Source organism: Pituophis catenifer, unplaced genomic scaffold (genome assembly GCF_029215685.1).
Source record: "Pituophis catenifer annectens isolate HBS135680 unplaced genomic scaffold, rPitCat1.0.hap2 SCAF_1, whole genome shotgun sequence".
Taxonomy (NCBI): domain Eukaryota; kingdom Metazoa; phylum Chordata; class Lepidosauria; order Squamata; family Colubridae; genus Pituophis; species Pituophis catenifer.
The window spans coordinates 335,573,679-335,597,814 of NW_027256881.1; the positions used below are offsets into that span (position 1 = coordinate 335,573,679).

At 44.3% G+C, this 24,136-nt stretch overlaps 1 protein-coding gene across 1 annotated transcript in view; it reads left to right on the forward strand.

The window, feature by feature from the left end:
* The window catches only part of LOC139308292 (nuclear receptor ROR-beta-like), a 57,420-nt gene extending 34,772 nt beyond the window's left edge, over positions 1–22,648 (forward strand). The window contains exons 3-10 of the mRNA XM_070931794.1: positions 5,422–5,563; positions 7,663–8,076; positions 12,768–12,889; positions 14,998–15,130; positions 16,134–16,241; positions 18,992–19,102; positions 20,273–20,385; positions 22,466–22,648. Of these exons, the coding sequence (XP_070787895.1) occupies positions 5,422–5,563; positions 7,663–8,076; positions 12,768–12,889; positions 14,998–15,130; positions 16,134–16,241; positions 18,992–19,102; positions 20,273–20,385; positions 22,466–22,627 (1,305 nt within the window). The 3' untranslated portion in view covers positions 22,628–22,648. The remainder of the gene's footprint in view (positions 1–5,421; positions 5,564–7,662; positions 8,077–12,767; positions 12,890–14,997; positions 15,131–16,133; positions 16,242–18,991; positions 19,103–20,272; positions 20,386–22,465) is intronic.
* The last annotated feature ends 1,488 nt before the right edge of the window (positions 22,649–24,136 follow it).

The window sequence follows — 24,136 nt, forward strand, 5'->3', positions numbered from 1 at the left end:
GTGAGTCCTTCCTTCTCATTAGGTGGCCAAAGTATTTGAGTTTCATCTTCAGGATCTGGCCTTCTAAAGAGCAGTCAGGGTTGATCTCCTCTAGGACTGGCCGGTTTGATCACCTTGCAGTCCAAGGGACTCGCAGGAGTCTTCTCTAGCACCAGAGTTCAAAGGCCTCAATTCTTTGGCGCTCAGCCTTCCTTATGGTCCAACTTTCACAGCCATACATTGCAAAATGTAAAAAATGCTACACCCACCTATACTCATCTTTTCAGATATATTTCCTTACCAGATTTTCAATGCATACAACAATGGCAGAGCTTTGTTCCATGACAGCCAGATGGACAGCATATCATTCATACATACATACATGCATCCTTGAAAAGTTCTTAAAAATTCAAAGAGATATCCGTAACCCGTGTTGAACTGTATAGCACAGGAGTTGGGCACAGAAAATGTTTTATGACATTTTGTATTATATCATGAAATGCTTTGTGATCATTTTTATGTCATAAAATGTTTTACAAAATTTGCTCAATTTCAATTCCATGAGAGTCAAGAGTCTTGGATTTTGGATTCATTCTGTAAATTAGTTCCTTTGAGGCACCTTGGTTGAAAAGGTTTTGCCCAGTTAAAGGTTACAGAAATTAGAGTTACAGTAGTATATAGTTTTCAGAAGAATGGAACAGAACAGGACAGAATAGGAGAGTTGGAAGGAACCTTGGAGGTCGTCTAGTCCAACCCCCTGCTCAGGCAGCAAACCCTATACCATTTCAGACAAATGGTTGTCCACTGTCTTCTTAAAAGCCTCCAGTGTTGGAGCACCCACAACTTCTGGAGACAAGAAGAAATGGCAAAGTTCTTCCATATAAAAATAATGCCAAGGCTATGTCTATTTAGTTACCAGGAATCAGTTTGACTCAAAAATAGAGTAGAGTAGAGTAGAGTAGAGTAGAGTAGAGTAGAGTAGAGTAGAGTAGAGTAGAGTAGGACAGGACAGGACAGGACAGGACAGGACAGGACAGGACAGGACAGGACAGGACAGGACAGGACAGAACAGAACAGAACAGAACAACAGAGTTGGAAGGGACCTTGGAGGTCTTCTAGTCCAACCCCCTGCTTAGGCAGGAAACCCTATACCACTTCAGAAAAATGGTGATCCAACATCTTCTTAAAGATTTCCAGTGTTGGAGCATTCACAACTGCTAGAGGCAAGTTGTTCCACTGATTAATTGTTCTAACTGTCAGGAAATTTCTCCTTAGTTCTAAGTTGCTTCTCTCCTTGATTAGTTTCCCCCCATTGCTTCTTGTCCTGCCCTCAGGTGCTTTGGAGAATAGCTTGACTCCCTCTTCTTTGTGGCAGCCCCTGAGATATTGGAACACTGCTATCATGTCTCCCCTAGTCCTTCTCTTCATCAAACTAGACATACCCAGTTCCTGCAACCGTTCTTCGTATGTTTTAGCCTCCAGTCCCCTAATCATCTTTGCTGCTCTTCTCTGCACTCTTTCTAGAGTGTTCACATCTTTTTTACATAGTGGGAATCCTTATGCTTGACAAAATAAATAAATAAATATAAATATAAATAAATAAATAAATCCAAGAATGTATCTTTGGTTGAAGTCCTAGAAACACTTTCCTTCTGCAAATTCTGTTGAGCATCATTTGACCTGCCTCTGCCAAACATGTATAAAATTATGTTGAAAATTCATATAGACGTATTTGATTATAACTCCTGCCAGTTTGTTTTTGTAGTTAAGCTACCAAACTAGAAACCAGGAGACTGTGAGTTCGAGTCCTGCTTTGGGCATGAAAGTGCCCTAGGCCAGTCACTTTCTCTTTCTCAGCCAAACCTACTTTGCAGGGCTGTTGTAGTAAGGAAAATAGGAAGAGGAAGGACTATTAGCTAAGCTTGCTCCCTGAGTTATTTATAAATTAATAAAACTGGGATAAAAATCTAATAAATAAATACTATCAATATGAGGATGATGGCAATTGGAACCTAGTATACCTGGAACCCCAGATTGGCAAACGATGATGTATTGCAAATATTATAATAGAAACAGATCTAACATCTTTTTAGTAGGACTTCATTAATAATTACATTTAAAGGTCATGTAATCTCCAAAATACCATATGCAACACGGCACCCATTCTTGTGACACATTCCAGGCCCCAAATTGTCCAGATGTTTACATTTTGTTGACCTATTAAGAATAAAATCTCACCTTGAGTTATAACAGTTCTGCATTCTAATTTAAATGGATTTGATTTGTTTCTGTTCATAAAAAATATGAACAGAATCGTTTGCGAGACCAAACCTCTTTATATAAAAAGAGAAGCTTTTCTAAAAACTGCAACTATTAGGAATAGAAATCTTACAATGAATTTAATTGTGGTAAGAACATTGGAAAGATTAAATCTTGGAAAATAATCCATAAATATGTTCCTTTCTTTGAAGATTATTCAGAAACATCAATTGCATAAAACGCTTTGCTCTTGGCTAGCTCTAGTTAATAGGACCCAATGACCCTTGGTTAAAAAGCACAAACAGTATCTGTTTTGAGTATTTAAGCCATAAACTACTGAGGTCAGTGGTTGGCAACCCAGCAGCACGGATGGATGCGATGATGTCCATTATACCTCAAAGAGTGCAGGATTTCAAAGTTGTTATAATTTCTTTTAATGAACAACTTCTCACAAGATTGGTAAATCATGATGGATTTTATGCAAGAGTTTCGGACAGGGGTGGGCTTCAAAAATTTTAGCAAGGGGTTCTATTCCCAGTTTCTGGGTGGGTGTGGCCATGGTGGGTGTGGCCTAGTCAGCCTCCAGCACCATGGTGGGGGGGGCGTTTTTGCCCTCCCCGGGCTCTGGAGGCTTTCCTCGAGCCTCTGGGAGGGCAAAAACAACCTCCCTAGTCTCTGGAGGCCCTCTGGAACTTCCCAAGCTCCGAAGGCCTTCCTAAACTTCCGGTAGGCCTATTTTTGGCCCTCCCCGAGACTCCGCGCGCACCCTGCACATACCTGCATCCAAAATGGGCTGCTTGGGGACTCCTGGGAGGGGCGGGAGAGGCAGGGCCCGCCAAGAGTGGGATTTGGAGGTTCTCTGAACTGCACAGAATCTTAGCTAGAGGTTCTCCCGAACCCTTGCGAACCCCCAGCAGCCCCACCCCTGGTTTCGGAACTTTGGGAATCTTAGATTGAAAATTCACAAGCAATTTTAGGAGAGTTTGATTCCTCACATGACATCTTGGAAGAGTCTGGTGAGATTTAGAAATTGTGTAAGATTGGGGGGGGGGGTGTTTTGAGGAAGGGGGCACCCAGGGCCAGAAAAGCCAATTTCTCTGCCCTGGTGTTAAGATTTTCTAGAAGAGGCTGTAATACTGTTCTGAGTGCAATTAGTGTGCACTTCAACTGTTCTAAAGATTTGGGAAACCCTTATTAAGAGAAGCTCATCTAAGCTTCTTTTAGAGATAATCTTCTACCAAGTCTTTTTTTTTTTTTAAATAAGAGTTTAGTCTCTACAGATGAGTTGTTGTTTTCTTCTGCTGCTCTGTGCGTGAAATCAGCTGCAATATTCGCATGCCTTTTGATTTTTTTTCTTACGTTTCGTTCGTATTTTATTTCGCTTATTAATTCACTTATTCCATTTTTAGCCCACCCGTCTCCCCTGTAAAATGACTCAGGTGGTTTTAGGATAATTGGCTAGTTCGCCCTAGACATATTTTACAGGAAAATAGAATATGGTATCCATCAAATAAATACATTCCCATGCAAGGTTGGATAATATTGGTCTGTGCAGAGAAAAAAACCCCAGAGGTCTGGGTAGCACTTTTGCTGGCTAAAAATGACCCTCTGCATACATAACCAAACTATGATGGTTTTCCTTTTCCTTCACTTCTTCTTTCTTTTTCCTTCACTCCCCAACCCCTTGTTTAAATCTTCCATCAGTTTAGTCATTCTGTGCACCTAATGAAATGAGGAGCTACAGCTCACAAAAGCTTATGCTTTTTAATAAAATGTTAACAGTAGACTCAGAGGGCTGGAAGAGATCTCAGAAGTCTTCTAGTCCAAAACGAGGCAGGAGCTTCCTTATACCGTTCCAGTCAAATGGTGGTCTGGTCTATTTTCAAAAACCTCCAGTGATGGGACACCCACAACTCTGAGAGGCAAGCTATTCCGTTGATTAATTGTTCTCACTGTCAGAGGGTAGTTGGAAAAGGTGCTATCAGACTCCTTCTAATCTCTTTTTTTATTTTTTTTTATTCAAAAAGTTAAAATATAAATTCCAAAAAATATGAATATTTTTTTACAAAAACAAAAGAAAAATCAACAAGACATTGTTGTGGCCCGCCAGCGGCCTGCGCGGATTGTGGCTGATCCCGACGAAGAGGAGACTGGTGTGGTGTCGCGCCAGCAGCCTGCGCAGCCAGCGCTTGCGTCTGACAGCGAGGAGGCTGAAGTGGATGTGGTGCCAGAGGCAGAGACTCAGCCAGGGCCTTCAGAACCTCCAGAGGTTCCTTCAAGTGGAGAGAGCGAAGTGGAGGAGCCTCTCCTCAGTGCTCGAGCACGCAGGGCTGCCAAAAGGCAGGAGTGGCTACTCAGGAGGAGGAGGTCTACTCGAGAGTAGGGCTTGAGGATAATTGGCCACTCCCTTAGCCTATTTAAGTCGCACGCAGCTAGTGCTTTCTTGCTGGAAACAACTCGTATTTATGATCAGAGTATTTTGGTTCATCATATCTTGTTTTCTGGGCTGGTTGCCAACCTTTGCCGGTCTTGTTTATTCTTGCTACTTAATAAATTTGATAAGGACCGTTGGTGTGTGTCAATATCCTCGGAAATCCAGTGCTGGGGCAGAACAGACATTGAAAAAAATGTGTTAAGAAAAAGGACACAAACATATACATATATATTATCTCCCCTAGTTGAATACTGTATTCAGACTTCCTAATCTGCACAACAGTCACCTTGAAGAGTAGGAAAGGATGAGAAGATCTGGCTGGAGTTACCCAGAGGCTCTGCCTCTGTATGGAAAACTTGATCCTGGATCCTCCCATTCACTGTCCAGCCCTGAGTAACAGAGTTGGAAGGGACCTTGGAGGTCTTCTAGTCCAACCCCTTGCTCAGGCAGTAAGCCCTATACCATTTCAGATAAATGGTTATCCAATCTCTTCTTCAAAACTTCCAGTGTTGGAGCATCCACCACTTCTGGAGGCAAGTTGTTCCACTGATTAATTGTTCTGAATTGCTCAAGTCTCTGTCCCTCTTTTAATTCATGAGACAATGCCCAGCGATGTGCATTTGACGCTTCTTTGGAATGGACGGTTAGTGTCGCACAGCCATAGTTGCCACCCAACCATTTTCCATAATATGCCGTCCCGCCCCAGTTTGTTGCAAATCTGAGCGTTGATATTCCTCCTTTTTCTGCAGGGTTTTTTCCGCAGAAGCCAACAGAATAACGCCACTTACTCTTGCTCACGGCAGAGGAACTGCCTGATCGACAGAACCAACCGAAATCGGTGTCAGCACTGCCGACTGCAGAAGTGCCTGGCCCTGGGCATGTCCCGTGATGGTGAGTTCTGGATTTAGCCTGGAAGGTGAAAACCGGTGAGCCAGTGAGGGAATCGACATCAGAACGGTTCAGGGGTTATAAAAGGAGAGGCAGAATGCTGGAGGCAGCAAACAGGTTTCCAAACATGGATGCAGGAAGCCACAAGTTCATCCGTGAAGCGTGTCAGATGTAAGATAATCTAGGCATTCAAAAGGTCATTCTGGTCTGAAATGGCATAGGCCCTATGCCATAGGGTCTGCTGCATGAGCAGCGGGTTGGTCTAGAAGCAGTGATGGGTTCCCCCCGGTTCGGCCCGGTTCGGCCGAGCCAGTAGCGGTGACGATATGACGTCACCGAACCGGTTCTGCGCCCCCCCCACCCACCCCCGGCATTATTCTTACCTTTTATTTGGCCCCACCCCCAATCTATTGCTGCCTCCTGAGTCCCAGCTGATGGCTAGAGGGAAAAAAACTGTTTAAACTCTTGTCGCGGGGCTTCAAAGGGGCGCCCTACAACTGATCAGTGTTAAAAGAAAACAAATGGGTAGACCGGTGTCTGCAAAAATACACGAGTAGATCAGTGCCTGCAAAAATACACGAGTAGATCAGTGCCTGCAAAAATACATGAGTAGATCAGTGCCTGGAAAAATACATGAGTAGATCAGTGCCTGCAAAAATACACGAGTAGATCAGTGCCTGCCTGCGAGTAGATTAGTGCCTGCAAAAATAAATGGGTAGACTGGTACAGTTCTGCAAGCAGTTAAAAGCCTGGAAGACCAGTACCTCTGCTAAATCCTAAAGAATTGTCACATGACCATCAAGCCATGTCCACAAAATAAGCGACGCCCACAGAACCAGTAGTAAAAAATTTTAGAACCCACCCCTGACTAGAAGACCTCCAAGATCCCTTCCAACTCTGTTGTTAATCAGAGGTCCAGGAGAGTTTAGGCAGTGAAAGAAGGAAGTTCTAATTTTTCTGTGCTGCAGTGCCACCTCTGGCCAAAAGGAAATATTGCAGTTGCAGATTCATCATGTGCCAGTACAGATAGCGGTCGTCACTTTTTTCAGTACTGTTGTAACTTTGAACAGTCACTAAATAAATTGTTGTAAATCGAGGACTACCTGTAGGCCTAGATTTACGAACATAATGAAGCCTACTCATTATGGTCGTAAGTCGTGATGGTCGTAAAGCAGGTCACCCACAGGACTAACCTGTTTTTAATGGCCCTTTTTGCGGTTGTCATTAAGCAAGCGCTAAAATATCACCAAAACGATTGTGGGGCGTCCCCTTTGACGCACATGTCCTAGGTTCACCATCACTATTCTATCTCTTTAGGGAAGCTCAACAGTCTTCATCCATGGTGGCATAGTGATTAGACTGCTGCATTGCAGCTAATTCTGCCAACTGCCATCAGTTCGGTTCTCACCAGCTCAGGGTTGATTCAGCCTTCCATCCAATGGTGAAATCCATTTTTTTTTACTACCGGTTCTGTGGGCGTGGGTTGGTGGATGTGGGTTGGTGGGTGTGGCAGGGGAAGGATACTGCAAAATTCTCATTCCCTCCCCACTCCTGGAGGAAGGATATTGCAAAATCTCCCTTCCCGCACCACCCCACTCTAGGGCCAGCCAGAGGTGGCATTTGCCGGTTCTTCGAACTACTCAAAATTTCCGCTACTGGTTCTCCAGAACCTGTCAGAACCTGCTGGATTTCACCCCTGCTTCCATCCTTCCAAGGTTGGTAAAATGCAGACCCAGATTTTTGGGGGCAATATGCTGACTCTGTAAACCACTTAGAGAGAGTTGTAATAGCAATAGCACTTAGAGTTATATACTGCTTCACAGTGCTTTACAGCCCTCTCTAAACAGTTTACAGAATCACCATATTGCCCCCAACAATCTGGGTCCTCATTTTACCGACCTCGGAAGGATAGAAGGCTGAGTCAAACTTGAGCCTGGTGAGATTCGAACTGCCAAATTGCAGGCAGCCGGCAATCAGCAGAAGTAGCCTGCAGTACTGCATTCTAGCCACTGTGGCTCTGTAAAGTGGTATATAAGTCTAAGTGCTATTGCTATCCTCACGCTTGGTTTTGCTCTCTTTGTTTTGCCGTAATCGGCTTGCAGCAGTAAAGTTTGGCCGCATGTCAAAGAAGCAGCGGGACAGCCTCTATGCCGAGGTCCAGAAACACCAACAAAGCCAAGAACAAAGCGTGGGAACCAAGGAGGACCCAGAGACCTTGTCGAGGGTCTACACCACCAGCGTGAGCAGCGGACTCTCTGACCTGGATGACATCTCCATGTTGTCGGACAGCTTCCTCTTTGATTTTCCCCTGAGCCCCGACGGGAATAGCAGCTACTACAACCTGGATCTCCTGACCTCAGCGCAGCCATCGCCCGACCAGTCCAGCATTGACGTCAGTGACACCAAGTTCATTAAACAGGAGTCCATCTACGAGCTCATGCTGGAACCTAGCCTCTTTCCTCATGGCCCCCTTGAAAGCAACGCGTTGACTTCGGACATTTCAGTGATGGAAATGGGTTAGTATAATACTCTCTCTGCTTGTGGCAGCCAGATCTCTTCCAGCACATAAGAGGAGAGACAAAGGCCACTACTAGCCATTATAGAGGCTGCCAGTGTTATCCATGCTGTATCAGCACCTGTTGCCCTCTCGGCGTTCATGCATGCTTCTAGTCCTGATTGTTTAACAGTTTAAAAAGAGTTAAGCTATCTGCAGCACAAGAACTGGAAATAACCCAAAAGCCACTGATTAATTGTTCCAACTGTCAGGAAAAAGACTCCAGAGCACTCTCTGACTATATTTGCTAGAAGTCAGTGGTCCAAATATCTTGCATTTTAAGGTGGGAAATATCTAAAAACCATTTTCTATGCTATCAAATGGAGCGAACAGTTTAAAAACAAAACAACCACAGTGTCAGGCCTGCCTCCGTTCAAAACCCCCAAAAAGAAAACCCTCAACTCCATTGAGATAGAAAAGAGGTATTTTTACTGAGTTTGAAATGATGGCAGCGAAAGCAAGGCAAGATCTGATTCAAAACGTACGAAAGTTACAGATTGAAATTTTCCCCAAATCCCTCCCCACCAGGGCCCAGTGCTGAGGGTCCAATCAACATCCAGTATGATGAAGCTCATCTTCAGGTATTTCACCCATCTGGAGTCCTCTTCAGTTCACAGGGGACTTCACTGCACTAGCTCACTTCCCCAACCCAAATGCCATCCCCCCCCCCCCCCCGTTACTATGGCAGTCAACAGCAAGCATGCTGCAGAGTCGAAGCCCATGCTGGAGATTCGGCTGACACACAGAATATTTCCTAAACTAACCACGTTGCTTCATTGCAACATTGCAATGTTCATTGCACAGGCAAGGGCCTGGTGGCTCAGCAGACTAATAGCATTGTGATTAACACCAGCTGTCTGCAATTACTGTAAGTTTGAATCTCACCAGACTCAGCCTTCCATCCTTTCTAAGGTAGGTAAATTGAGGACCCGGTTTGTGGGGGCAATAAGCTGACTTTGTATAAATATACAAAAGAATGAAGGCTATTGCTTAACGCATTGTAAGCTGCCCTGAGTCTCCGGAAAAGGGCGGCATATAAATCAAATTAAAAAAAAAATATTGACCTATTCACTAAGGCCAGATCACCAAAGAATTAAATATAATCTCTGAACTGTCCAGTTTTAGGCTGATTGCGTTTGCATTGAACTGGTTGCAAGTAGTTTACTCGAGCGTAAGAAGCCATTACAGGTAGCCCTCAATGTCTGACCATAATTGACCATAAGTGAACCTGGAATTACAGTCAGAAGTCATGGCAGTCGTTAAGCAGGTCACCACATGGCCGCGCCCAATTTTATGACCCTTTTGTGGCAGTTGTGAAGCAAACACTCTCATAAGCAAACAAATGTGGTGGTTTCTTAAGAGAACGCTGTGCTTATTAAACAAACCCATTGTACTCAATGGGTGTTTTTTTGCCAGAAACTAGAAGTAAATACTGGAAATCAGCAAAGCCCACCAAAAGTCGCAGTCAAGCGTCTGCAACACTGCAGCTGGCCATAAAGTTGAGCCAGTTGCCAAGTGCCTGAAATGCAATCGCATGACCATTGGGGGAGGGGAGATGCATGGCCATTGGAATTCTGGAAGCAAATTAGAGGTAGCTCTGGTGAAGTCCGTCGTAACTTCAAACAGTCTCTAAGCAGCTGGTCACTAAGCAAGGAGTACTCATACACACAACCGGCAGAGAGTTGGTGGGTGGAACTGCATGCATGTTCCTGCAACATTTACAAAGAGCTTGTGGTCTTGCCTGAGAGAGTGACGTCGAAACCTCGAAACAGAGCATGGGTAATTATAGTCCCCAATAGTTCAAAAGTCCAGTTGTCCAGAACAGGGGTCTCCAACCGTGGCAACTTTAAGACTCCCAGAGTTGAAGTCCACAAGTCTTAAAGTTGCCACAGTTGGAAACCCCTGGTCCAGAAGATTGATCAACTGACCCAGGGTGAAATTGCTGAGGCTCAGGATGCAAACAGAATAACAAATGCAGGAACACAGAGTCAAGTTGGTGCCGATGGTTCTTACAATGAAGATGCCAACTGCCAGTGGGTGTTGTAATATCTAACACCTAAGCGAGTTGGGCAGCATACAAGTCAAAAAGAAAGACAGGAAGGAAGGAAGGAAGAAAAGAAAGAAAGAAAGAAAGAGAGAAAGAAAGAGAAAAAAAGAAAGAAAGAGAGAGAGAGAGAAAGAAAGAAAGAAAGAAAGAAAGAAAGAAAGAAAGAAAGAAAGAAAGAAAGAAAGAAAGAAAGAAAAGCGTGGCATGCATATCAGGCCTTGGAAATAGGCAAAGTGAACAAACAGATAAGCTGGGATTCCAGAATGCGATTTCATTGTTGTATCTTAAGTTCCCTTCTGTCCCATTTTATACCGAATCAAGCAGAGTTATTTTTAACTTTCTCTCTCACACTCGCTTCTGTCTCTGGACTGTGTGATCTCTTCTGCAAATCCCTCCTTAATGGCTTTCCTAAAGACAGCTCTAAATCCTTTTAAAGTTGGTCTCTTGGCTAAGCCCTTCAGAGTTTCCAATGTGCCCTCCAGCTGGGTGATCTTTCAGAAACAGAGTTTCAAGAACCTTGGCAGTTTGAAGATGTGTGGACTTCAATTCCCAGAATTCCCCAGCCAACCACGGCTGGCTGGGAAATTCTGGTAGTTGAAGTCCACACATCGTCAAGTTGCAAAGGTTGAGACGCCTCTCTCCTACCCTGTTTCCCCAAAAATAAGCCATCCCCTGATAATAAGCTCAATCGGGCTTTTGAGCACATGCACTAAAATAAGCCTCCCTCCCAAAATAAGCCCTCCCCAAAAATATTTAAACGCAGAGCTGGAAATCAGGTAAAATGGCAAGAGGAGCCCCATCTTGTTCCGCGCGCCCCAAAATAATAAGACCTCCCCAAAAAGGTGGTTCAAAAAAATATAAGACAGGGTCTTATTTTCGGTGAAACACGGTACCTGCTGTAGTTGATCGCCTTACCGGATCTTCTGGATCAAGCCTCACTACCTCTGAATCTGAGGAGGCCAATGCAGTATCCCCAAAAGATAGTCAATGGCCTGATTTGGAACAATTGTCTTGGGAGCAGAGATCTTGAATTTAATTCCTGAGATCTTTCACCATTATACCTGATGGGAAAGACACTTGTGAAACATCCTGAAGATGGAGCTAATCAGCATAGTTTATGCTAATAACTGACCTTATGTTCTCCTTGACTTCTGCCTAATCCATTTATCTTGTTTTGGTGTTTAACATCAGGTCAACTTTTAATTGCAGTATCTAAGCGTACTCAAGTCACTCAGTCATGTAACTGTAAGCAATTATCATGCAGTGATTATTGGGATCATTCCTGGCCCCATCACCCACCCCTTCATTCTCTGTCTTCCCCACATTCAATACTTGGCATGCAGAGGTGCCAAATATTTTGTGCTTCTGAGTTTATGACATGACATGACATGGCATATCGGGATGAGTTATGCTGGATAGATGTTGGAGTTTAAACCTACTAAAATGTTGCTTTCTGACTTTCTGACTCATAACGGTTAGATATTGTATGTTGTGACCAAGGCCCAAGTAGTGATTACCAAACACAATTCAGTCCTCAACAAACTTATTTTATTAAAACAGCTGAGAATTAATTCATCCTCAGCTTAGTCCAAAACAAAATTCTTAATAACCAGTCCGTCTGGCCTTATCACCAACCTTTGATGTTTTTGGCAACCTGCCAAAGGCTTTTCTTGACAAAAACCCCACAAAGTTCAAGAGACGCTGACAAGAAGCACTAGAATCAAGGTTGCTTTTCTACAAAGAACCCAACGGTTCGTTGCTGCTCTTTTAAGGCTTATGGGAGTGGCCAATCATCTTCTGGCCTTACTCCTGAGTTGTCCTTTTTTCTTCAGCTGCTCTTGCCCTCTGGCAGCTCTTCGCATGCGTGCACTAGAAACAGGCTCCTCCTGTTCCTCTGCCTCTCTGCTATCCACCTCTGGAGGCTCTGGAGTTTGTGCATTTTTCCCAGATGGTCCTGTCCCATCTCTGCCTCTGACACAGAGCCCTTGTCCAGGCCTTCCCCTGACTCCAGGACTGGCCCATTGTCCTCCCCAGCCTCCTCACTGTCCGACTCCACTGCCAGGTCCGCAGGCTGCTGGCGGACCACAACACTGTAATCAAAAGATGAGGTCAAGGTGGCAAACATATCTAACACATCTTCCTATTTCCACACAACAACAACCCTGTGAGATGGGGTTGGGCTGAGAGAGATTGACTGGCCCAAAGTCACCCAGCTGGCTTTTGTAGCTAAGGCAAGTCTTGAACTCATGGTTTCCTGCTTTCTAGCCTGGTGCCTTAGCCACTAGACCAAATTGGCTTTATATTTATATATTTTTTTATTTCATGTTCAGTTTTAGGATATTTCTTTTGGGTTGGCTAAGATACTCATCTAAATCCATTCATAAAAGAATCCCGAAACAATGAATGGATCAATATGAATTGGTGAATCAGTCAATGCAAAGAATCGATCAATGCAAAACCAGGAGGCTGTCTTTTCTCAAACAACAGTCTTAACAGCACTGTGATTTACCTATGGCCCTTGTGAGACAGCCAGAGCTGCCAAATAATTTCCCAGTTTGGCGACAATGAGCCCAATGCTTAAGAGTCTTTGTATGTTGTATTGCCAGAGCGCCTAGCCCAGAATGTGGTGAAGTCGCACCTTGAGACATTGCAATACACCAGCGAGGAGCTGCAGCGGTTCGCCTGGGCGCTCTACTCTCAGGAGGAGATAAGGACCATGCAGAACACGGTAAGTATCTCCTGCAAGATTAGGTTAGGAATCCCTCTTAATCTGAGCTACTAGTGCAGAGGTGGGCAACTATGGTACCTTTACAACCTGGCTCAGGAATTCTGGGAGCTGAAGTCCACAGGTCCTAAAGGGGCCATAGTTGCCCACCTCTGTGCTAGCGGAACAGGGAACAGCAGAAGTGTCACAAAATCAGGTTGGAGAAAACATACCTAATGGATTGTCTGTACTAAGGTATAGTGCTTCTACACCAGTGATGACTAACCTTTTTGCCGTTGCGTGCCAAAAGTGGGGGGAGCGCGGGGGGTCACACACACGTGCGCCTACACCCATAATTTCTTTCTTAGAGCCTGGGGAGAGTGAAAATGACCTCCTCCCTCCCCCCGGAGGCCCTCTGGAAGCCGGAAACAACCTGTTTCCCAACTTCCAGTGGGACCGGATGGCCCGTTTTTTCGCCCTCCCCAGGCTCCAGAGGCTTTCTAGGAGCCTGGGAAGGGCAAAAATGGCCTCCCCCTCCCCCCCAGAGGCCAGAAACAGCCAGTTTCCCGACTTCCGGTGGGCCCGGAAGGCCCGAAAATTAGCTGGCTGGCATGTGCATGCGTGCTGGAGCTGAGCTAGGGCAACGCTCGCATGCCCACCAATATGGCTCCATATGCCATAGGTTCGCCATCACGGTTCTAGACTTAGCTGCCCTTATTAACAACTGTTAATAACTGTGACTGTTATTCGTCCTGCCCTTCTCCAAACAATGGGCTTTTCTATCATACTCAAGGAAAGCATGATATTGCCTTTCTGAACGATAGATTTTAGAGAAGCAACAACAGCAATATTATCCCAAGCGGAAGAGATTGGAAAGACAGAGAGAGTCAAAACTAGAACAATTATTTTGTCTTATAAATTTAATAAATCAATAGGGTTTTTAAAAATTACAAATAGGAAGGTCTTTCAACAGGTCAACATTCCCATTGCTAAAAAAAAAAGGCCTCAGTGGCCAAGGAGGTCCTAATGCCAGTGCTCCCCAACCATCGGGACTACCAGATACGTGGACTTCAACTCCCAGAATTCTCATCCGTAGCCTTGCTGTCTGTGGAATTCTGGCATTTAAAGTCCACACTCCTGGGAATGGTCAAGTTTGAGAAACGTTACTTAGCCAACAAAAGAGCCATAGAGGTCTAAAGCCAGAAAGGAGGTGGGCCAGCTACTTGGAGGGCTGCAGATCACCAACCTCCCTCAGGCTTTTCCTCCTGGCAAATCAGGATGCTTTCATGGAGGAGGGCTTATTCTGAAGGCATTTTTGAGTGGCCAAAAAAAGTCAAAATGGTGGTCATAGCTGTGCAATGAATGTCCTACCCCTTTTCTATGCATCACAGGCACAGAAAGGACAGGGCTTCAACCATGTGGTGGTGGCCATCTCTTTGACTTTTTTGATGTCTCTCTCCCATACATGCTGGTCAGGGGTGGGCTTCAAAAATTTTAGCAAGGGGTTCTCTGCCTGGTTGCTGAGTGGACGTGGCCATGGTGGGCGTGGCCTAGTCGGCCTCCTGCACCATGGCAGAGGGTGTGTTTTTGCCCTCCCCAGGCTCCGGAGGCTTTCCTCGAGCCTCCATGAGGGCGAAAACAGCCTCCACAAGCTCCGGAGGCCCTCTGGAGGCCAGAAACGGGCCCATTTCCAGCCTTGCTGAACTTCCAGTAGGCCCGTTTTTCGCCCTCCCCAAGCCTCCGCGCACGCCCTGCACTTACCTGCATCCAAAACGGGCCGCTTTTGGGAGGGGAGGGGAGGGGTGGGCGGGGCCAGTCAGGAGTGGGATTTGGGAGTTCTCTTAACTGCACAGAATCTTAGCTAAAGGTTTTCCCGAACCTCTGCGAACCCCCAGCAGCCCATCCCTGATGCTGATGGTATGTTCCATTTTCTAATGGAAAGCACTATTAGATCTCTTCGATCTGGCCATTACTTGCCCCAACATTAGGCTGGTGCCAAGATGGAGGTTCATCTCAGCCTTGGGGCTCAGAAGGATTGTGAATGAGGGCCGTGTGCATATAATCCCTTGCATATCATCAAGCATTCAACACTGTTCATGTTAATGGACATTTCTCCATCCGTTGCTCTGCAGAACTGCGAGGTGATGTGGCAGGAGTGTGCCGTCCAGATCTCCAATGCCATCCAGTACATCGTGGAGTTTGCTAAGCGCATTGATGGCTTCATGGAGCTGTGCCAGAATGACCAAATCATTCTTCTCAAAGCAGGTAAGAGAGTTGGAGTTAGGTTTGTTTAGATCAGGGTTTGCCAAACCTTGACAACTTTAAGACGCATGGACTTCCAACTCCTAGAATTGCCAAGATCGGAAACCCTAGTTTGGATTTTGGGGTTAAGGTTTGTTTAGAAACAGGATTTCCCAGCCTTAAGATGCATGGACATCTCAACCTTGGCAATGTTAAGACATGCTGGCTGGGAAATTCTGGGAGTTGGAAGACCACACATCTTAAAGCTGTCAAGGTTGGAAACCCTGATTTAGTTGTTGTTCAAGAAATGAAAGAAACGGGGGGTAGAGTGTAAATGGGCATTTTGTGGGGCATAAAAAAAAGTCAAAATGGGGTCATGCCCATGTGAGTGAAACCCTAATCTCTGTGGAGGAGGAGAAGTAGATCAGATCACTTGTAGAAGGAAGCTTCCGTTCTGTTTCTTCTCCAAGGACACATGTGATTGGACAAATCAATCCTGATAGACGTTTTTGATAAAACCTTGGGAGCATCTCGTTACTGGGTAGGCAGGGGGTTCAAATTGTCAAGGAAAGGCAGCAGAAATGGGGGTTGGAGACATCTTTGCCCCATGCTACTTACTGCTGAAATTTACTACTTCATCGCTTGAAGTAGCTAATCTAAGTCTAAGATACCTCTAACCTCCTCCTTCTTTTCTCCCTTTTTGTTGGCTTTATCTTCTGCTCCATCCACTCCCTTCTTCTGGTTTCAATTCTTCACCTTTCCACATTTTTAATTACATGTACTGTTATTATTAATTAATAACATGGAATTGTTACATGTGGACTTTGTGAGTGGACTTCCTTTTCTCTACTTCCCACACCCTTCCTTTTTCCTTATTCTTCTTCTTGCAACTATGGAAATATCCTTCCTTCCTTCCTTCCTTCCTTCCTTCCTTCCTTCCTTCCTTCCTTCCTCCCTCCCTCCCTCCCTCCCTCCCTCCCTCCCTCCCTCCCTCCCTTCTTTTTTTGCTACCCTTGGTTTTCACCAGGTTGTCTAGAGATTCTCCTCATCCGAATGACGCGGGCCTTCAACCCATTGAACAACACCGTACTTTTTGCCGGAAAATATGGCGGGATGCCAATGTTTAAGTCACTCGGTAAGAAAACAGAGGGGGTGCCCTTCTGAAGACGCAAATGAGACATTCTGAGTGGATTGGTGGCCATCTTGGTACAATCATGTATTGCGATCCTAACCTCTTGCTGGCTAAAATGAGAGGAATTAGGTTTACCATTAAGAAGGGTGGAAATTTGAGTGGGGGAGAAAGAGAAATTCATGGAACAGCTGATATATTCATTATGTTTATACAAATCTGCTGGGTAATTACACTATATATAATATATTGGCTGTGCTCACACACCACAGGATGTCCGCAGGAGGCATGAAAACAGTCAATATGGCAGCTGTGCAATTGAAACCCATCTGCTTTTTATGTAAAAAAAGTTGCACATAAAAGTGAGTACAGTCTTGATTGTACAGTTGTGGCTACCATATTGATGTTTTTGACTCCCCCTCCCTGCAGGCATCCAAATTAAAGACCCAGCTGTTGCATTAACAGAACATGCTAAGTTTGGCTAGGTTAACCAGTTAGTTTTTGCATGGTATTAGCACTTTGTGCAAACCTTCACTTTTTGAAGTTTATGATTTTATTCAGTAACCAGGATATAGAATAGAATAGAATAGAATAGAATAGAATAGAATAGAATAGAATAGAATAGAATAGAATAGAATAGAATAGAATAGAATAGAATAGAATAGAATAGAATAGAATAGCAGAGTTGGAAGGGACCTTGGAGGTCTTCTAGTCCAACCCCCTGCTTAGGCAGGAAACCCTACACCACTTCAGACAAATGGTTATCCAACATCTTCTTAAAAACTTCCAGTGTTGGAGCATTCACAAATTCTGGAGGCAAGTTGTTCCACTGATTAATTGTTCTAACTGTCAGGAAATTTCTCCTTAGTTCTAAATTGCTTCTCTCCTTGATTAGTTTCCACCCATTGCTTCTTCTTCAGATAGAATACATATATAGTATGTATTCTATGAATGAGCACCTTTCATAATTTTCTGATTGCTTCTATGTGTGCTCTTTCTCACTATAGGTATGCGTGTGCAAGTTTGAGTACGTACAATCATGTACTCAATAGAATTGGAATAATAGAATTGGAAAGGCTGTAGAATCGAAGCAACTATTTCTTTCAAGCAATTGGAAGAAATGTTGCAACAATTAAAAGAACAAGCGGATAAATTAGACCACCATAAAATTATGCATCGAGGCAAGTGCAGAGGGAAATAAAATTATGGATTGAGGAAATAAATGGGAGAGGTTTTCCTCCCCTTCTCAAGACAATAAAACCCACAGGACTCATTTAATGAAGGTAAATGTTGGGAGATCCAGGACAGGAAAAGACCTCCCCCCTTTTGCATTATGCAGAGCAGAGCAGAGCAGAGCAGAGCAGAGCAGAGCAGAGCAGAACAGAACAGAACAGAATAACGGACTTGGGAGGGACCTTGGAGGTCTTCTAGTCCAACCCCCTGCTCAGGCAGGAAACCCTATATCCGTGATGGTGAACCTATGGCACGGGTGCCACAGGTGGCACGTGGAGCTATATCGGTGGACACACAACCTCAGTTCTGGCATGCATGTGTGCACTGGCCAGCTGATTTTCGGGCCTTCTGGGCCCACCAGAAGTCAGGAAACACACTGTTTCTGGCCTCCGGAGGGCCTCTGGGGGTGGTGGGGAAGGCCGTTTTTGCCCTCCCCAGGCTCCTAGAAAGGCTCTGGCCTACCAGGCCCACCGGGCCATCACATGCCAAAAGTGGGGAGAGCACGGGGGGGGGGAGCGCATAGAATTATGGATGTGGGCATGTGTGTGTGTGACCCCACCATGCTCCCCCCACTTTTGGCACACAATGGCAAAAAGGTTAACCATCACTGCCCTATACCATTTCAGACAAATGAGTGCCCAATTGCTTCTTAAAAACTTCCAGTGTTGGTGCATCCACAACTTCTGCAGGCAAGTTGTTCCACTGATTAATTGTTCTGTCAGGAAATTTCTCCTTAGTTCTAGGTTGCTTCTCTCCTTGATTAGTTTCCACCCATTGCTTCTTGTCCTGCCCTCAGGTGCTTTGGAAAATAGCTTGACTCCCTTTTCTTTGGGGCATCCCCTGAGATATTGGAACACAAAGCCTTTAGGTAGTTTTGGAATTTTCTATCTGAAGGTGTATTGATAATCCCCCCAGCAGTTTTGAAAGAGGCATTGGCTAGCTGCATGGAGAATCAGTCTGTCAGTTGGTTATAATTATAGCTCCATTGTGAGAAAAACCAGTGATTAAAATAAATAAACCGGAAAAAAGTTTAATATATAACTAGCTCAGTCCTTTAACATAGTATTAAATGGACTACCTGGAAAGATACTTCTCCAGACTTTAAAATAATTGCAGTGCTGCAGAACTATTAGGTGATAGTGAATGCACTGATTTGAAAATATGAAATTATCCAACTTCATGTTCATATCCCAGCTAAAGTAGGTTTTAAGTAGGCCCTTAAAACCTACTTTTTCCAGTTAGCCGGGCTGTCCTGATTTTTGGTTGGTTTTAAAATTTGATATTGATTTTAATTGAAATGTTTTAAATTATGGGCCAAATTTTATTTAATTATTTTAAATCTATTTTAACTTTTGTGTATGAACGTTTTATATTTGGCTGTTCACCGCCCTGAGTCCGGAAGGAGAAGGGTGGTATAGAAATCTAATAAATAATAATAAATAAATAAATAAATAAATAAATAAATAAATAAATAAATAAATAAATAAATAAATAAATAAATAAATGGCTCCTTGTTCCCTTAGGTTGTGATGACTTGATCAGCTCCATCTTTGAGCTGGGAAAGAATCTTTGCCGACTGCAGCTGTCTGATGAAGAAGTAGCACTCTTCACTGCAGTTGTCCTGTTCACACCAGGTATGTGATCAAAAGGAGAAGGGGGAGAAACACTGGATTAACACTTGTCACTATCCAAAATGAATCGATAGCTGGTTTATCTAGCAGCATCGACATTTCATTCCTCTTAGCCAGTGATGACAGAATGCACAAGCATTGCTCCAAGGGGTAGTTGTTCTTGGTACCAATGGTGGAGTTTAAAGCAAAGAAAGTTTTAATTAGGATGAAATACAACACAGAGTTTATTGGACCTAAAGATCGGCTATATAATGTATGGTCCACTTCAGTTGTGGGTTTCAGATTTTTTTACTACCGATTCTGTGGGTGTGGCTTGATGGGCGTGGCATGGCTTGCTTGGCGTGGCTTAGTGGGCATGGCAGGGGAAGGATACTGTAAAATCTCCATTCCCACCCCACTCCAGGGGAAGGATACTGTAAAATCTCCATTCCATCCCCAATCCAGGGGAAGGATACTGCAAAATCCCCATTTCCTCCCGATCAGCAGGGACTCGGGAGGCAGAGAATAGATGGGGGCGGGGCCAGTCAGAATTTTTACTACCGGTTCTCCGAACTACTCAAAATTTCCACTACCGGTTCTCCAGAACTGGTCAGAACCTGCTGAAACCCACCTCTGGTCCACTTGTCTGGTAGACCATTTCCACCAGATCCTTCAAGATTTCTTGGAATCAACAATTGTAATTCTATTTCAAGTGAAGGGCATCAGGTTGGATAACTTTTCTTGGGGGACAGTTAATGTGTGCTCTGCCTTATTGATGTCCTCTGCAACATGTGCTCACACTTGTACCCTTATTCTGTCTCACACACATATTCACAGGGCTTAAACGTTGGTTTTAATGATGTTTTCTTTTTCTGAATAAGCCACAATAGTTGGGTTTTCACGTCCCCATAAGCCATAAATCACGTTTTACCAGCCAAACTGGATTATAGCTAGATTACAGCTATATTTCTTATATTTAAATATATTTTTGTTATATAAATATATAAAAATAATCAAATCAAAATCATACTATGCCTTAAATGCCATTTGTGCACTTTATGAACCTCACCTCATAACACATCCACGCTTTCCACAGAATATTTGTTACAATTGAAAATAACCGAAAGCAGTTTTTTTTTCCCCCTGAAATTTTGCAATTCTAAAAAAACACCAACATGTGTTGTCCTTTTTCAGATCGGCCTTGGCTCTCTGAGTCCAAAAAGGTACAAAAATTCCAGGACAAATTCTACATGGCTCTCCAGCACGAAATTCAAAAGAAAAATGCCAATGAAGACAGGCTTTCCAAGGTAAATATAACATTTTAAAGAATTAAAATGGGAAGGAGGCAGACTAATACACAACAGAAATATATTGATACACACTGGGGCAGTGGTGAAATCCAATTTTTTTTTACTACCGGTTCTGTGGCCGTGGCTTGGTGGTGTGGTGTGGCTTGGTGGGCGTGGCAGGGGAAGGATAGTGCAAAATCCCCATTTCCTCCCCACTCCTGGGGGAAGGATATTGCAAAATCTCCATTCCCAACCCACTCTGGGGCCAGCCAGAGGTGGTATTTGTTGGTTCTCTGAACTACTCAAAATTTCCACTACCGGTTCTCCAGAACCTGCCAGAACCTGCTGGATTTCACCCCTGCACTGGGGCTAATTCCAAGATTTCCAAACATTCAATAGCTATTGATGAGAAAGTAAATTAAACCGAGGGAGCTCAAAACTACCCTGTTTGGTTTGAATAGGCCAAATGTTGGCTTAGTCTTGAGCCCAGGGAAACGAGGGATAGATGGAATGGATGGGGTATCCTTGGAGGCAGACAGGTGTGTCTGTAGGAAGGGTCAAAAAAGTCAAGATGGTGGCCACAACCATGGAATCAGAACCTTGTCTCTTTTTTCCGTGAGTTGACACATTACATGGCTTGATTGCATGGTTTTCTCCATCAACTCGACTTTTTTCACCTCCCTGCAGGCCCCCTTGGGGATGGATGTCATGGACTGGCATACAAAGAGAAGGCCATTTCTTTAAATTAACCCTTTAAAGAGCATGCAATAGAGAGTGCTTTACAGCTAATCCTTGAGGTGGCCCACGAGACACAAGTGTGATGGAGCCTGCCCATTATGGTCACAAGTGGTGATGCCATTAAGTGAAAAGGCCTCAATTAATGACCTCCACCCCCTCCTCTCCCTAATTTGGCTGTTAAATGAATATATGGGAGTTTTAAGCAGAGCACAGAGTGAGGGAGGACCTTGGAGATTGCGTTAAGGCAGCAAAATGGAGTGATTCATCCTTTGGTTATGCAGCGGCCTCATGGAAGTGGACGCCATTTTGGCCCACCTTCAAGAAATCACAGGTACAATGAAAATGATGGCCGCTTCCAGGAGGCAGCCACATGTCCTAGGGAGACACGGCCTGACTTCCTTCCCCAACATGAGGTCTGGAGTTTTTCAAAAGATAAGCGTGCAATGGCCGACAGGGGAGTAGGCCCAGGGCCTTTGGGGTCCTGGAGATGCAAGATGGGGAGGAGAGAGAGGCGGGAATGTTGCAGCATCTTTGCATTTGGCCATAAGGATAAATGACTACAAGAGCGCTGCAGGGCCATAACTTTGAAATGGGGTTGTAAACAGTTGGGGGGGGGGGTGTCTATTATAATACTTATTAAGTGACAAGTAGTCCTTGATTTACCATCACAGCTGGGATCAGAATTTCTATTGCTAAATAAAGTGGTTGGTAAGTAAATCGTGCCCGATTTACAATCTTTATTTGCCACGGCTGTTAAGCGAATTACTGCATTTGTTAAGTAAATCACATGGTTGTTAAGGAAATCCAACTTCTTCTGTTGACTTTATTTGTCAGAACCTGATTGGAAGGTTACAAATGGCCCAGGACACAGCAATTGTCCTAAATCCATCCTGGTTGCCCAATACCCAAAATTTTGACCATGTGATTGTGGGGATGCTACAATGGTTACAATTGCAAGGACTGGTTGTTAGTCACTTTTGCAGTGTTATTGTAACTTCAGTCACTAAAAATGGTTGTAAATTGAGGACTACTTGTATTTTTTCCTTTTCTTTTTTCTTTATGCTTTTCTTTATATGCAGCTGTATACATTCAGTCTCCTCCCTCTATTTCTTCATAATTGATAGATCTCACTTTGAGCCCTGCTATCTAACCCCAAGTTTTTCCCAACTGTATTCTGAATTTCAACGAGAACTTGATGGGAGTTTCATGAGATTCAGGGAGGGAAAACATTCAAAAACAGCCAAATTTCTATCATGTAGCTTTGCTTCTCAATCAGGAGTTCCAGATTTTGTTTGTTTTTTTAAATTAATTAAGGCCTCCAAGGTCCCTACTCTAACCCATCTCCTTTTCCTTCCCACAGATGGTTGCCAAGCTCCCCTTGATGAAGACAATCTGCAGCCTTCACTTAGATAAGCTGGAGCTTTTTCGCCTTGTCCATCCGGAGACGGCCAAAAATTTCCCTCCTCTCTACAAAGAAGTGTTCAATTCGGAGCTCCATTACAGCAACCCTCAGGAGAGCTAAAGCAGAATTTGCAGGGCAAAACTTTTTGTGGCTTCTGGAATGGGGGGAAAGCAGAATTGACCCTGTGGTTTATTTTAAATCAAGGATCAACCACAAGATTGTGTGACCCTGGCTTTCCTCCTCCTCCTCCTCCTCCTCTTGCAGTTGACCTGCGGTGATCTGCAGTCGCTGTTGAATGTAATTGCACCTTTTTAAGGATCCAGCGGACTTTGGGCATACTGGTGAAATGAATGTGAAATGCTATTCGGTAGAGAAGATCCTGCATTAAGTAGTGTTAAGTATTCCTATCCTTTCCTCAAAAGCATGTTTCAGCGGAACGCGTTTCTCTGCCCTGGCATGTGAACACATCCACCCAAACTCATGAGACTTACAGCCAGCTGATGCCCAACCCAGAAACGCCTCTTTAGGCCCACTGTGTGGATAAATATGTATATTTTTGCTGGTTTCTGCTTTTTCCCCGGCACTGGCATGGTTCGAATGATAGGACGCTGGACGTACAGAAGGAAAACCAGATCTTGTGGACTTGTTCAACGTGAAGATGGAAATTTGTGGGAAGAGAGAGAGACACACACACACAAACACACACATACACAGGGATTACAATCCTGCTAGATTATGGGACAGAAGTGGTGGTGGTGGGAAGAATATGTGGGGGAGGAGAACTTTTAATTTAATTGTGTTTCCAATTCTGGGGGCAGCTGGAGGGCTGGACCCTCTAAAAAAGAAGCGTAAAGTTCGATGGCAAATCAAGATGTATTTTTCATCGACAAACACTGCTGCTATCAAAGTTAACTGGAAAAGCATCCGTTTAAAGAAAAACACGGATGGCCTCTGGATGACATTGGACTTTGGCGCCCATTATCCTCAGTGATTGGCCCAGCTGGGGAGGATGGATATTGGAGCTGCTAAACCATAACTGGCTGCCAAGCTAGATGATGAATGATCCGATTGCTTCTAAAGCAAGTTTTCTAAAACACGCAAGTTTTAAGACGCGCGGACTTCAACTCCCACAATTCTCCAACCAGCATGCTTCTGGAAGTTGAAGTCCGCACATCTTAAAACTTCCCAAGTTTGAAAAATACGGTTCTACAGCAACGGCTCTCTATCGGCCAAGGCTTATTGATATATTATGTTTGTTCTTTCTCCATGTTATAATCCTTTGGGGACCCAAGAAAGCTTCATTCAATGTTTCAGGTGCAGAAGCCCATTAGAAGAAGCCCTTGCTTGGTATCGATTCACCACATGGGTGATGAACAGGTCTGCAGCTAAATGTAGAGGCCCTTGCTTTGGGCCTGCCCAATACTGTAGAACACGGGTCTCCAACCTTGGCACTTTAAGCCTGGCGGACTTCAACTCCCAGAATTCCCCAGCCAGCAAAGCTGGCTGGGGAATTCTGGGAGTTGAAGTCCACCAGGCTTAAAGTGGCCAAGGTTGGAGACCCGTGCTGTAGAATCAACCAGATGACAAATAGCTCAGCTTTGCAAGGTGGTTTATTTTTCTCCTGTTCAC